The 16,226-nt window shown below is 37.5% G+C and overlaps 1 protein-coding gene across 2 annotated transcripts in view; it reads left to right on the top strand.

Annotated features, from left to right (window-relative positions):
• The window catches only part of LOC5571129, a 389,395-nt gene that overhangs the window by 43,167 nt on the left and 330,002 nt on the right, over positions 1 to 16,226 (top strand). The window contains exon 1 of one of the 2 annotated variants that reach the window (XM_021843404.1): positions 8,482 to 10,219. The exons of the other annotated variant lie outside the window; for it this stretch is intronic. Coding sequence (XP_021699096.1) covers positions 10,133 to 10,219 — 87 coding nt within the window. The 5' untranslated portion in view covers positions 8,482 to 10,132. Of the gene's footprint in view, positions 1 to 8,481; positions 10,220 to 16,226 lie in introns of those variants that run through there. 2 annotated transcript variants of the gene reach the window in all.

Below are 16,226 nucleotides of genomic sequence, written 5' to 3'. Positions count from 1 at the left end.
ACTTCCACATGAGATACAATCTAGTTCAGAACTCGACCACTGCGTGGCGCTAGCGTCGATATGAACTTGCGGTAGAGGCTAATTATGCGATAACTCGAGATTGCGAGCACATAGAAGGATGCTGTCTTCGGCAAAGTTGCTCAGGAGGATAAGCACTTCCTCATGAGATACAATTTAGTTCAGAACTCGACCGCTGCGTGGCGCTAGCGTCGATATGAACTTCCGGTAGAGGCTAATTATACGATAACTCGAGATTGCGAGCACATAGAAGGATGCAGTCTTCGGCAAAGTTGCTCAGGAGGATAAGCACTTCCTCATGAGATACAATTTAGTTCAGAACTCGACCGCTGCGTGGCGCTAGCGTCGATATGAACTTCCGGTAGAGGCTAATTATGCGATAACTCGAGATTGCGAGCACATAGAAGGATGCTGTTTTCGGCAAAGTTGCTCAGGAGGATAAGGACTTCCACATGAGATACAATCTAGTTCAGAACTCGACCACTGCGTGGCGCTAGCGTCGATATGAACTTCCGGTAGAGGCTAATTATGCGATAACTCGAGATTGCGAGCACATAGAAGGATGCTGTCTTCGGCAAAGTTGCTCAGGAGGATAAGCACTTCCTCATGAGATACAATTTAGTTCAGAACTCGACCGCTGCGTGGCGCTAGCGTCGATACGAACTTCCGGTAGGTGCTAATTATGCGATAACTCGAGATTGCGAGCACATAGAAAGATGCAGTCTTCGGCAAAGTTGTTCAGGAGGATAAGGACTTCCAAATGAGATACAATTTAGTTTAGAACTCGACCAACGCGTGGCGCTAGCGTCGATATGGACTTTCGGTAGAAATTACACAGATATTGTCCGTGCATCAGAATCATAGTCCCTTCTTCTTCAAACTAGAGAATCAAATGAATGAAGGATTATGAAACAAATTGTTCAATTCGACTTCGTATTTTTCCTTGTCTCGATCATTGTCAGATCATTCTCTGCAACTGGGAAAACCGAGACTTGTCACTTTCAACAAGTTTTAAAATGTAACAAGGACTAATAAGTGTTCTTTTCATTACTCAAACATCCTGTTCTCTTCGTTTGAAGCAGTTAGGACTAGGGTTCACTGGTATATCTTTTCTCCATAACGCACCACGAAACTGTGACGTACCTGCGTTATGGGTCATTTTGAAGGATGCTGTCTTCCACAAAGTTGCTCGACCACCCGGTGGATTGGACGTCGATTTGTATGTCCGATAGAGGTTAATTATTAGAGGGGGTTTCACATTTTTTGAGCCCAAACACGACCCGTACCCGACTTACTTTATTTTTTTAAACCCGGACCCGACCCGTACTCAGACCTGACCCGAACCTGAAAAAAAATCCGCTGTTCAAATCCGAATCTGACTCGAAACCTAAACATTTTTTGTAAGAAAAGACCGAATTTTGAAAATAGATAAATTCATCGTTTCTGATGCATAAGGAAGCTTTCTGGTTGTTACTCTTACCATAATTCTTACTAAAGTCCATCCTAAATTTTTACAAGCTCGATTTCGACGTACGCGAAAAAAAAATTCTAGCCTTCAAATCCGACCCGAACCATTCGAGTTCGGGTTTGAAATTCCGAGACCCGACTTATAGAAGGATGCTGTCTGCGGTAAAATTGTTCGAGAGAATAAGGAATTAGTCATGAACATATGTTTAAAATTTAACCAGCATGTGGTGCTGGCGTCTATATGTATTTCCAGAAGGAACTCTTTATCTTCGGCAAAGTTGTTCAGTTTTTTTTTAATTCTGCGTAGTAAATTCCGCGTGACGCTCGTCATTATATTGCTCTTATATGATATGAACTACACGATCCAACATGAAATATATGTTACGATATAAACTACAGTCGACTCTCTATAACTCGATATTCAAGGGACCATCGACTTATAGAATTATGGTATAATAGAATATACCGACACAAAATCGAAGGAACAAATTTTTGTATTTCCAATATTTTTATCATCATTTTTGTAAGAAAGCAATATTATTTTATTGATAGCATTTTACAAACTATTATTTGAAAACATTTTTCGAAGTGCTTGAAAAATCACGTTATTTTTACTGACAATAGTTTTTATCATTTTCATGTTATTAAAACTTGCAAGTATTTATTCACCTTCAAACAAAAATTAGATCATGTTTCCCCAAAAAAGAAAAAAATTAAAATAGACATCGAGTTATGGAGAGAAATTCACATCTCACGTAACATCAACTTGTGGAGATATCGAGTTACAGAAATATCGACTTATGGAGAGCACAATGTATGGAAATTTGAAGGAACCGCAAAATCCATCTAGTTATAGAGTATATCGGGTTATAGAATATCGAGTTGTGGAGAGTCGATTGTATATAATATAAAATGAGCTCTATGATATGATATGAACTATTTTGTAGTCACTTCTAAAATTCCAACAAGAGTTCAAATACAAATAACGTCATGAAGTTGCAAAAAAAAATTACTTCTAGTTTTCTTTAGAAGTTGTTGCAGTAACTGTGCAGTTTAGTTTTTAATTGGATCCGGAGGAATCTTATAACTTTATACCAGTATTTCCTTCTGGATTTCCTCCAAAAAGTTATCTAGATCTCAAGACGTAGTTCACATCGGAGTTATTCAAAGGATATAGTCCAGTAACCTTAAATGATTTGTATGATGGATTCTACAGTTATTTACCGAGAGCTCATCCAATGTAATACAAACCCATGCCCTTCTGTCCCCAAGCAGTTCTCTCGAGATTCGTTCAGAAATTATTCCGGGATTCCTCCAGGGATGATTCTACGAGGAAATTCTACAAGGATTCCACAAGGAATTTCTGCAGGTGTTCTAAAACTCACGAATTCCTCAATGAAATTTCATGAAACGCCTCAAGAATTTCTCAAGATAATCTTCCAGGGATTCCCCAAGAATTTCTCCAGGGATTCGTACTGGGTCTTCAATAATGGATTCCATGGATTCCCCCAAGAGTTCTTCTTGAAATTTCTCTAGAGATTCTTCCATTAATTCCTGCTAGAATATAATCAGAACTTATGCTAAAAATTTCTCCATGGATTTCATTAAAAAAAATCTCTACATATCATAAAAAAAAATCTCCATATTTTTTTTTTGAAATCTATTCATGGATTTAATTAGATATTTCTCCTTAGATTTTTCGAGAAATTTTTCTATTTAAATATTCCTATAAGGATTCTTTCAGGGATTTATCCAACAAAAATCTACAGGGTTTTTTTTTCCAGCAAAATATCTACAGGGGTTTTTTTTTCAGGGATTTCTCTAGCGATTCCACCAGCAAAATTTCTACATCGATTCTTCCTGGGATACCTCCATTCATCAGTGATTCCTTCAAAGATGTCTCCAAGAGTCCTTCATGGATGCCTACACTGCCCATAACTGCATATTTGTCACATTCGACATTTTTGACAAATTGAATACTGCCATACTGCCATGAAATGTACTCTTGGTATTCCATTTACTCAATGCCTACTTTTGTCGAATGTTACAAATATGCAGTTATGGGCAGTACAGGAGTCTATCCAAAGACTTCTACAGAGATTTCTCCATGCAAATCTTTACAGGAATTCCTGCAGAGATTTCTCCAGCTTTTTTTCAGGAATTTCTCTAAGCATCGCTTCAGAAAAATCTCTACATGGTGTCCTGTAGATATCGTTTCAGGAATGAACTGGTAGAGATTTGACTGTATATATAAATGAAATATGAGTTTCGTCTGCGCAGTCTTCATTATAAATAGAACGTTGAAAAAAGTAAAGACTGCGTAACTGAAAAGCATACATGATGTTCTGGGGATTTTTGTAAGGAATTCCTCCAGAGCTTTCCTCGAGAATCCCTTCTTGGGCTCTTGCAAGAATTTCTCCAGCGATCCCTATAAGATAATAAAATAAATTTAAAATAATTTCTTGTAAAATCCCCAATTAAATGGTAGAATCTCTGGAATAATTCGTTATAGAATTCCTGCAGCGATACCTGGAGGAAATCTAAGAAATAAATCGTAGAGGAATTTTGAGAGGACTACCAGCGGAATGTCTGGAGAATTCACTGTGGAAATATTTTAAGTAATCCTTGAAGAAATGATACTTAGAGAAGATTCTACCCCATTACCCAGAATGCCATTTACCCGAATGCCATTACCCCGAATTCCGTTACCCCGAATGGATCATTACCCAGAATTCCATCACCCCGAATGCTACTTCCCCGAATTTACAATTATCTTCACATGATGATTTTGATGACATTTCCCCCATGATATAGGAATTCGGGGTAATGTCATTAGGGGTGATGGGTCGTTCGGGGTTTTGGAATTCGGGGTAATGGCGTTCGGGTTGATGTCATTCAGGGTAATGGGATTGGGGGTAATGGGGTAGAATCTTAGAGAAACCTCTGACATTCTGCAAAAATCTCTGTAGAGATCTTCTTGGAGGAATCCTTAGGGGAATCTCTTATATTTTATTAGAGTAATGTCAGGAGAAATCGCTTGAAGAATCTTTGAAAGAATCGCTGGAGAAGTGCTTGAAGTAATCTATGCAATAATTCCTGGAAAGGTTCCCTAAGAATGGATTAATTCCCGGAGAAATTTATCTGGAGTGGATTCTTCAGAGTTTTTGCAATTTCCTCACAGGTCTTTTTTTTTGAATTCTTCTACGATCTGATTTCAAAATTGTTTTCGGTATTTCTCAAGTTATTATTTTTGGATTTGACGGAATAATAGTCTGATTTTTTTTCTAAAGGATAATTTTGAATTTTCTCAAGAGGATTTTTTAAAAAACACTTCAGAGTACTTTTTAATAATGCGAAGCTATTTTTGGAATTCCTCCAGCTGTTCTGCCTGCCAATATTGTTATCATGCAAAACCTTTATGCAAATTCTTGTTGAAATTTCTGCAGAAACTGATTCTAAAGTGTTGTCCAGAAGTTAACGGAGAAGAATGTTTTATGTTTATACTTACGCAAAAATAATTGATTCTGAATCAAATCAACTACTTCATCACTAAATTTTACGTTAAATCAAATTCACACACTCTATTGATTTTACAGTGATACCTCCATGAGTCGATGTTCCATGACTCGATATCGACTCATGGGACCATAGTAAAAACAAACTTTCATGATTACTATGATGGTCCCTAGAAGCAGCTATCCAAAGGAATGCTGTTCCATTACTCCATATTTCCATGAGTCGATGGTCCCTTCAATATCAACTCATGGAGGTTTCACTGTACTATAAACTTTTTATTATCTCAATAATAATATTGATAATTATCACTATCCGAACACATTCACATCTTTATACTTCAAGTCATGCTCGAAAATCTACTTACTCTAACTTGCGAAGAATAGTATAGGTGATTAGATAATCACAACTCATGCAGAAGATTACGTTCAAATTAAAGTTTATGACGTGCACTTTTTTAAGTAGGGGTAAGAAAATGTAGGAAGTTTCTTATGAAATGTGCTCAAGAGTTTCTTTCGGAATTCTATCTCTTATTTCTTCTAGGGATACGCCACAGATTTTTTTTCGGGGACATCCTTATAAATTATTTCCTAGGAGAAACAACCCCAGTGCTCATCAAAGCGTAAGTTTATCAATTTATTTATTTATCCAATGGTTTTAAAAATAACTCCTTAAATTACTGTTTAGGTCTTTTTGGAGTTTCTCACGAATTTCTTTCAGCAATTTATTTCTTTGTTTTCATTAAAAATCAGCCACGTGGTGGTCAAGTTCTAAACTAAATTGTATCTTATGTGGAAGTCCTTATCCTCCTGAGCAACTTTGCCGAAGACAGCATCCTTCAATATGCTCGCAATCTCGTGTTATCGCATAATTAGCCCTTACCGAAAGTCCATATAGACGCTACCGCCACGCGGTGGTCGAATTCTAAACTTAATTGTATCCTATGTGGAAGTCCTTATCCTCCTGAGCAACTTTGCCGAAGACTGCATCCTTCTATGTGCTCGCAATCTCGAGTTATCGCATAATTAGCCCCTACCGGAAGTTCATATCGACGCTAGCGCCACGCTGTGGTCGAGTTCTGAACTAAATTTTATCTTATGTGGAAGTGCTTATCTTCCTGAGCAACTTTGCCGAAGACTGCATCCTTCTATGTGTTCGCAATCTCGAGTTATCGCATAATTAGCCCCTACCGGAAGTTCATATCGACGCTAGCGCCACGCAGTGGTCGAGTTCTGAAATAAATTGTATCTTATAAGGAAGTGCTTATCCTCCTGAGCAACTTTGCCGAAGACTGCATCCTTCTATGTGCTCGCAATCTCGAGTTATCGCATAATTAGCCTCTACCGGAAGTTCATATCGACGCTAGCGCCACGCTGTGGTCGAGTTCTGAACTAAATTGTATCTCATGTGGAAGTCCTTATCCTCCTGAGCTTTTGCCGAAGACAGCATCCTTCTATGTGCTCGCGATCTCGAGTTATCGCATAATTAGCCTCTACCGGAAGTTCATATCGACGCTAGCGCCACGCGGTGGTCGAGTTCTGAACTAAATTGTATCCAATGTGGAAGTTCTTGGTCCCCGAAACAAGTTTGCTGAAGACAGTACATTCCTATATGGCCTGCATCTTATACAATTTGGTGATGACTGCAGATTTCTGGACTGAGTGTACTGAAATTCCACGTGGCCAACATGGTCTTCTTCGTAGCCGATTCCCGGTGGCCACTGGATCCGGAACCGGTATTCCAGATAGTGATCAGAATCTTGAGGAGTATATCTTTCGAATGCGGCATAAATTTCATTATTCGGTTGATATTTCGCTGATTTATAGGGGTATACATTTCTGGGTCATAATGACCCCAGTATCTTATTAAGTTGTTTTTTTGTGGCGCCATCTTAGAATCACCTTAAGAAAAAAATTGTTTGGTCTTGCGCTTCGTTTCCACAAAATATTAAAAGTCAGGGAATTTCAGAAAGATCCGTTTGATAACAACAGAGAGATTGCAGGTTGAAAATCGATTTTGGGTCATTATGACCCCAGTATCTAACTAAGGTTAATTTTATTTTTCCTCCTTTATATGTACATGTCTACGGTGACGTATTAGCTTAGCTTAGCTTAGACTGACTACACATATCAATGGTTGCTATTCCGTGATTGACCGAATCAGTGAAAATGCACAAAGAATCAACTAGAAGTTCGGCTGGGATTGGCCATAATCTTCTTCAGTGTGCATAATTCAGTGCCTCTATTTATACAGGGTCAATAACGGCGCCGGCCACGTCCTTGCAGTCAGGTGGGATTGGGGGAAGGAATGTTAGTGTGTAACCTTTGCTTTTTGGAGACCGTGTTTGCCTCTGCATCTCCACAAAGGTTACTGGGAGGGATGTTTGTTAATGGGGAGGATCGTTGGGTCATAGGATTCACTTTGATAAGCGATTAGACCATGATAAACAATGATTTGTGAGATATATACATGCTTATACGTAAATATAATATTTTCATTTGATATGAACAATTTCTATGTAGAGGAAAATTATGCCGACACTTGAGGTGACGAACCATTCAAAGTTTGTTGAACAAATATCTAAATGTAACATTCCTACAGCTGTCAGGACGAAAGCATGTGTTATTATATTTTACTCATTAGAAAAGAAACAAAAAACTCGATTGGTTGGGACATCATAGAACACTCTTATTCTTATGCCGACACTTACAGTGGCGAACCATCCAAAGTTTGTTGAATAAAGTGAACCTTTCGCAAGACTACACTTGTAGTGTCGAACCATTCAAAGTTTTTTTAATTACAAAAATAAAGGTATATAAGAGGTGTTCTGAAAAAAAAATGTTAAACATAAATAAATCATGAATCAGAGTTTGTGTCGACACTCACAGTGACGAACCATCCATAGTTTGTTGAAAAATCATATTTACATCCCACCATTGTAACGATTGAATTTGCAATCATACATATTATATAGATTAGAAATAGTAGCATGAAACGAGCTCACCAATTGATCCGTTATCCTTGACTGAGCAGCCACAATCCACTTTCGGCTTCACTCGTTTGCTCGGCTATAAAAAAGCACTCAGGAAAAAAAAATAAGCGCGCGACCCAAAAAGAATAAAAAAAAACTGTTCGGGCTTTCTTGACGCACTGCCCAGGAGCAAGCATCAAGGTCGAAGGATCAAACAGAACTAACCGATCGCGGCACTTTTTCAGTTACTCCAACCGAACTCACCGATCACGCCACTTTTTCACTTACGAGACCGACGCGCGACATGTTTGATCCTGCCCTCGTCGCTCCCCCCGGCAAAAGCAAGTGTCAAGGTGGAAAGATCAAATAGAACTCATGTACATGTCTACGGTGACGTATCTACATTTTCCCATTTTCGGTTCAAAACGTTATGTTATTTTGCAACTGAAGCCAGATTTTTATTACACTTCATTGATCGGAAATTACATCAAAACTCTACGCTGTTTTTGTGACGAATAGCACGCAACGAAAACAATTTCCTTCCTATCACCTTCAGCATCACGCTCAATCGTCCGCTGGAACCACTTTGCCCTATTGAAATTAGCTTATATTAAAAGTGTTAGACAACCAGGTTTCCTCTCTGGACATCCGCTCAGCAGTGGAAACTATCACGTTTTACCATCCAACATAAAAAGAAATAACCCGGCTCATACTGTTCGCTCAGCTGGTCGTTTCTGTTGTTATCCGCCAAAGCACTGGATCAAAACAAAGTCTGCCATCATAACCATCAGCCATCGTACGTATGGTGTAAGCCCGACGCCGCCTAACTGTGCTTGCTTGCTCAGAGACCAGAGAGAGAGCCGCTGCTACTGGCCGGTGGTGGAGGTTTACCGGTGCCACTTGGCTGGATTCACTCCCAGTGTTCAACCTGCCGTAGCAATAGTAACATCAGGCCGCCCGCGTCTACGCGAACCGAGTTCCGACCAATCATTCGTCAAATGGGCGCGCTTCTGCTTGATTGATGCAATGGCACGTGCGCGCGCGGAATCTTCGAAAGGCGTCAAAGCTAGGGCAGCATAGTTCAAAGTTCTTGTAGGGATTCTTTTACAGGGATAGTAGTTTTCCGAGTGTTTTTGGGATTTGCTCCAAACTATTTATGGTCAATTAGAATCACCAACCGACCGTTTTTCGGTGTTCTAGAAGACCATTAAAAAAAGGCGCAAGACGGTTGAATCGACGGAAGATAAGAAACATCAGTACGAGTACCGAAATTTGAATGGATAATGAGAGGGCTTGTTAAATACCGCTGAGTGGATCCAATCTGATTCAATCAGGTGTTACCGGGAAAAGTGAGTTGAAACGAATCCATTGCAATTTCCTACTGTTGGTATTGTGCGAGTTAACACAAGTGCGGAACGAGCAATGCCAAAATCCGGTGATAATGGGCAAATTTAGGAAGAAAGAGTCAGTTTAACAAGTGTGGCGAAAATTTGAAAAAAAAAAAAATCACTGTGGTGCCTTCATCAGTGCTTCTTGATAAATGCCTCTGTAGAAGAAAAAGTTGTGGATGCTGTCTGGCTGTATCTTCTACAATTAATACATCCAAATCGATAATTACGCTTGGCTGATGCTGATGAAAATATAGGTTATGATAAGTGTGTTATGGATAGCACCCGCGATAACCGTTTTTCCTTTTGTCTTGAAAACTCGCGGCGGTGATAATTCGGAAATGTGCTCTCCCTCTTCTTGTAGCCCGTTGCGTTAGTTGGTTTGGTGCACCTGCGTGAAGTATCTAGTGAGGAAGTGAAGCAAAGGAAAATGGAAACGAAAAATGGCAAGCCCCATCTCTGATTGTATGTTGTGTGTATCGGGAAATAATTAGCACCGCGCAGTGGAAAGCAGAAGTTACGAGCCAAAAAGAGAAAAAAAAAATCATTCAGAAGAAAAGCCCGATTTCAATATGTATGCGCTTCATCGAGCTGGTGCAGCCGCGAGTTGTGTGTTGGATTGACTTTCTGGAACGAGCGTAGATTTAACTCGACGTTACGAACGGAAACACCCACCAGCCACTGTGAGAGAGACTACGACGGCTTCCAATCGGAACGTTGAATTTGCTTTGCTGTGGAAGAAGCTCGATTCAACGGATCGGATATCGATTATATTATGGCGTACGTTGTGTGGCGAGTACTGGTCAAGCAGTACTCCAAGGTTCGCCTTGGAGTTCAAAGGAATTCTCCTTTGGATGATGAAGTAAGTTTTAGCATTGGTTTAGAAAATATATTCTGTCAATATCAAATTAATACAACATTTACATTGAGATTATTGCACGAATTCTTGTGTGGTATATACAGCCCTAGAACGTTGTTCAAGTAGGGCAGACTTTATCTCCTATTTTAATGCGGCTGTAACTCTGCAGGAAAATCATAATTTGATGCCATTTCTGCACAGGCTCTTAAGTTAACATGTTTTGCAAGATCTTACATAACAAAATCTATCTATCTAAGCGCAGTCAATATTGCCAATATTGGAAATGCCAGAATTTCTAGTATATTTTTTGTCAGCATCAATATTTGCAAATATCGAAATGGCCAGGGCCCCTGTGCAGACTTGGGTTTAAAAATAATTTACAAAATTATTATAAACTGCGTTAGAAGTACTCCAAATTCCGTTCTTCAAATGGCATATCTTATAATGCGTTTAAAACATTTAGGTGACACTTGATCCCCTTTAGAAAATATATACTAATGTCATTGGCGTAGCTAGAATTTTTTTCTGGAGGGGGCCTAGGGGGGGCCTAGCAAATATTTGTTTTGCAGATGTAATGTCGGTCACAATAATCACTATTTTCACAAATTTCATAGTTTCAACAGATTTGTATTGATTTTATTTATTTCTTATTGTTATATTTGTATCAGCAATTTCCGCTACGAAAAAGCTTCATTCTTTTTGTGATCCAGTCGAAAATCCTTCAAGAATTCTAGCATAAAAAACTCACCAGATATGTCCTTTGTGATTCTTCCACAAACTTTTCAGGTATTCAACCATGTGCTTTGAAGAGATTGCTCTGATAATTCCTGCGGGAATTTCTCCATGAATTATTTTCGTACTTTTCAGTACTTTCTCCACAAAATTTCTTACCAGTTTTCACTGAGTTCGTCCTGGGATTCCCACGCAAAATCATTCCCAGATTTTTTTATCTCACCAGAAAATTTCTCGAACAATCTCTATCGAATTGCTTAAAAAAATCTCTTGAAGAATTTCGCCTGAGAATGCATTAGAGATTGTTTTAATCATTTCTCCTGAAAGGTCTTATATAAATTGCATTTGTTAGTATAAAGTGTTCATCAATAACTCTTTTTAATGTATTCGAATCCTCTGAGCAGAATCTCATTAGAGAAACTTAAAAGTATATTGGAGTACCTTAAACCTTTTAATTCCACTTTAAATGCTTATCTTTGACAGATACGCGTATTTCGGCTACCACTTGCAGTCTTCTTCAGTGTCAGTTACTCGTATCCCCTATAGATACGAGTAACTGACACTGAAGAAGACTGCAAGTGGTAGTCGAAATACGCATATCTGTCAAAGATAAGTATTTAGAGCGGAATTAAAAGGTACACGGTACTCCAATCTACTGTTCATTAATAGTTTGTTCATGATTTTCAGGAATAACTGAAGATTTCTCCAAAATATAGTACACAAAATTCTAGGTTTCTCACCAAAAATGTCTTCAAGATCACTAAGCAAGGATTCATTCTACGAATTCTTCAGAGAGTTTACCAACAGTTTCTCCAACTTGGCTTTTGAAGTTCTTCCTAAAGTTTCTTTACACGAAATCGCAGCAAAAATTAACCAGACTTCCTGCTTAAAATATGATTGACTCTTCCTAGTGTTACTGTAAGGATTCCTCGTAATATTCCACAAGAATTTCATGAGCAATTAAAAAGAATCCAATTGGGAATATGTTATTCATGATTTCTCAGAAAAGTTCTCCGTAGATCTATCTGTATTTATTTCACAGATAATTATTGTTTTTGATTTCCCTAAAATCAAGAAGCAACATCTCGCCTTCCTTCGAAACTCTCTTGGGATTTTTTTTTTCAAAAATGCTAACTAAGAACTACGAAGTCTTACTACTAAGAAACGTTCAAAGAATTTTAACATTCTTTCAAAGTTTCTAGCGGAATATGTTCACTGTTCTTTCAAAAACTTTTCCGCGAAAATGCTCAAAAATATCCCAAGTAATTGATTCAGGGATTTTTTAGGGAATTATATTATTGTTGTCCTAAGATCCTTCTGAAAAAAAAAAAAATACCAGAGATTCATCTGAGTATTTTCTAGTTTTTTTTTTCTTCAAACCGCACTAACGATTCTTTTTGGAAATTTTTGAAGGAATTTTCCACCAGATTTATTAGGATTTAGCTTTTTTTTCTCAACTTCTCAAAAATTTTCTCCAAAAATTCCATCAAGCAGAATTTTGGTTCTGAAAATAACTTCATTTTTTTCGGGATGGTAATTTATGGATTCTTCCATAAACAACATTTAAATGTGTATCCACTCTCCAGTTTTTTGGTTTAAAAACTACCCCCGGAATATCTCAATATTTTAAGGGATTGTTTTACAAAATTCTCTACGAATCACTTTATACCAGATTTCTCAAGAAACACATACAAAAAAGATTCAAAAGAACATTCTTGGTATGTTTTAATAATTGCAGCTTAAACGTAATTTGGAAAATTTACTACATTCTTATCGTAAAATTCAAGAATTTAAAATTGTTGAATTTCTGAAACTTGTTGACAATCTACCTCACAGAATAGCTTTACTACAAAAAATTATTGTTCGTGAACAATGTTCACTGAACATATTGATTCCTACCTTGATAAATAAAAAAAAAACTTTTTTGAAGGGTGTATTACCGATTTACGAATGAACGCAAAACTTTTAGCAAATTGTCTCGATGTTAGATTAAACAGAAATAATGTTTTTTTGGAGAAATTGCGAGGGAAAACTGATTTTGTGAAAAATAATTAACAGTTTTAGGTAAACCCCGGGGAAATTTTCCGGAATCAATTGCTTATACAAAGTAGACATAGAAGGAATGGATGTCAACCAGGAAGAAATCGCGATGAAAGTCTGAACAAGCCCAACAATAGTATTTGACTAATTTCCAAGTGCTTTGCAAAAGGTCTGAAGCCACCCTTCAATATTTCTAGAAGAATTTGATTATTTATACTAAAATTCTATAAAGAACATCGAAATTTTTTGAAAAATTTTGCAACATATCTGTTGGAAATTAATCTAATAATTCATGAAATGGTCGGTGTTCAGACAGACTGGATCAAGTGTTTTTTTAATGTTTTCAGAAAAACGTCTTCCAGGCATTCGAAACATCAAAATATTTGCTCCATTTGCTTTAAGAATGGAACTTATGTGTTTGATGATGCATCTATATAAAAATAGCATCGAAAAAATCAGAATTTATGAAGTCCTTTAAGAATATTCAGAACACCAAAATATCGTCTAGTCCGGTCTGTCTGAACACCGACCAAATAATAAGTTGTCTTGGAAAAATATAGTTTAAGCAATAAATTTATTCATGCAAAAATAACTAGTAATTTGATCAAAATCAAAGAGAAAATTTATTGATGAAATAAAACATTATGGTCGGTTTTGTTACATTTTTTCATCCTAGGTTAAGTTTCTGTCATTCGTCAGAAGAAAACTTGGCCATGCCGGAATTGACAAAATTCCCCGCTTTGTATTGTCTGAGAAATTCCTTTAGTAATTTCGTCTAGTTTTTCAATTATTTGTTTTCGGACACTGTACGAGTTATAGTTAATTTATGGATTTCTTTAGTGAATTCTCCTGAGGGAAATCATCATCACCGGACACCTCGAGAAAGGTTTCCTCCATAAACATGAGAATGCAGTGAATATGTTGCTTTATGCCGAAACAGCATTATTCAGGAAAATACGAATTTTGGGAATAAAATTTCTAGGATATCAACGTTTTTTGTACCATGGTATTTTTTTGCAACAAAGATTTCGAAAAATTGCACTTACCGCATATCACAAGAAGCAAGTTCTAACAGTATCCATTCGATCGGCAGCCGGACGGTTAAGCATTCGGATGTCGTGCGATTCACCCAGAACTGCCACGCTGATGTTGTGTAAGACAAATAAGGTTTTTTTCACTATAGTTGTACAACATAACATAACGTTAAAATTCAGAAGATTCTGCTTCATGCTTTATTTTTTTATTTGTTTTCTTTTTTCAAACTTTTATTATTATTATCATTGAAAATTCTGGGGGGGGGGGGGGTCTGGATGATTCTGGAGGGGGCCAGGCCCCCCTGGCCCCCCCTGTTCCTACGCCAATGACTAATGTAAAGGTAACTAAAGTCGGAAAGTGTTGTTTGTTTAAAAAAAGAGTTGTTTTATATCATTGAGGCCTTACATAAAAGAACCTAATAAAAAAATGAGGTTGACCAAAATTATCTAGTAGGTAAGAACTATTCATTTAATTTGGAGAGACTCGATCCCTCTTTTGAAATACGTGCAGCCAAGCGAAGTAATGTTTCTATAACACATTTTATAATTCTAATGAAATTGAAGTTTTAAAATAAAATTTTATTGCACCTCAATAATAATGTGTGTAAAGCTTGCTTCAGATAGAATTGGAACAAAAACAGTTGCCTGTATTTCAGTTATTTATGATTGAATTCAAGATCTTTTTTTATACAAATGTAGCGTTTTCTTCACACTTTTAAGAAAAAATACGGATAAAATTTGTCGTCACGGTTTCGAAGGAATTCTCGAATTTTTTCTGCAACACGGCTCATTAGGCGGCGCACACCTTCTTCGTCCATCGTTTTAGCTATCTCATTCCACCAGGTCTTCATCTGATTGCAGGTGGGCTTGTTGGGTGGGTTAAGGTTGTTTGGAACAAACTGGACCCCTTTCTCTGCATACCATTCTTGAACGACTTTGCTGTAATGACAGCTTGCCAAATCTGGCCAAAACATTACAAAATGGTCGTGGAATCGAATGAACGGCAAAATTCGTTTTTGTAGACACTTCTTTTTGTATAGTTCCGACGTCATTGATTTATTTGTAACGAAAACTTTCGTTTTTTTTGCCACAGCTGCAAATGCCCTGTCAAATCATGAATTTTCGTGCAAATTTATCGGCAAAAACAAATTTAAATTTGGCTGGAACATCCCCCCGAGCCGTTGCCAAGTAATATTTTTGACCTGGGATTTGCCCGAAGTCAGCCTTGACATAGACACCCGTCGAACTTGGTCAGCACCTGGTCGTATAGCTTCAGAGTACGGATTTTGGCCACACTATTCTGTTTTATGGTCCAATTTGGCTGTTGGCTAGCTCGATACGACTTGGTTCCTTCCCGGAGTCGAGTTTTCCTCACGGTAATATGGGCAGCACCGAATTTTCTGGCCAAATCACGGTCAGACAGATTGAGATTCCTCTTAATCGTCTTCGAAATCTTACCACGCTGTTTCCGGTCGACAGTTCCACTCAGACGATTGGCTTGAGGCTTCCGAATCGTCGTCAATGTTTCCTTATACCGGTTGATAACACGCTGTATGGTACTTCTGGGCAATTTCAGCTATTAAGCTAGCCTAGATGCAGACCACAATGGATTTTCCAAATAACAGTGCACAATTTTTTTCCCTTCTTTCGGCTTCCAAGTTGATTGTTTACAAAGTACAGTCGTTTTGCGGAGTGTCAAAAATGCATACCGTGAACGTACCATATTTGACGCGGGTCCAAACTTGACGCATTGTCTAACTAATTTTGTTATAAATTAATTCTAGTTCAGAATAGCATTCGAAAATGTATTCCTTAATCTTCATTTACATGTTATTGAAAGATTTAAATCAAAAAAAGTTTATTTTTCATTAATAATAGGCAAAAAATAAAAATTATTTCAAAAATGCGTCCGACAACTGCGTCAATTTTTTCATTCCTTAGTGAATGTGCTAAATATTGTTAATTCATTTTCATGAAAACATTGCGCTGTGATACAGCAATATCATCACCAACAGTCAGTAATATTCTTTTATTCATAAATTGAAGCCGACATTTTTCTATTTTTAGTGTTTAAGACATATTTTTGTATGAAAATCTTGTGCGTCAAGTTAGGCACACAATGTTCCTAATTATTTGCTATTTTGTTTAGCATGTTTTGTTGAATCGAAAATAGGAAAAGAAATATTTATGGTGCTTGCATTCAA

Source organism: Aedes aegypti, chromosome 2, assembly GCF_002204515.2.
Source record: "Aedes aegypti strain LVP_AGWG chromosome 2, AaegL5.0 Primary Assembly, whole genome shotgun sequence".
Taxonomy (NCBI): Eukaryota; Metazoa; Arthropoda; class Insecta; order Diptera; family Culicidae; genus Aedes; species Aedes aegypti.
This window is presented reverse-complemented; position numbering and strand designations above follow the sequence as displayed.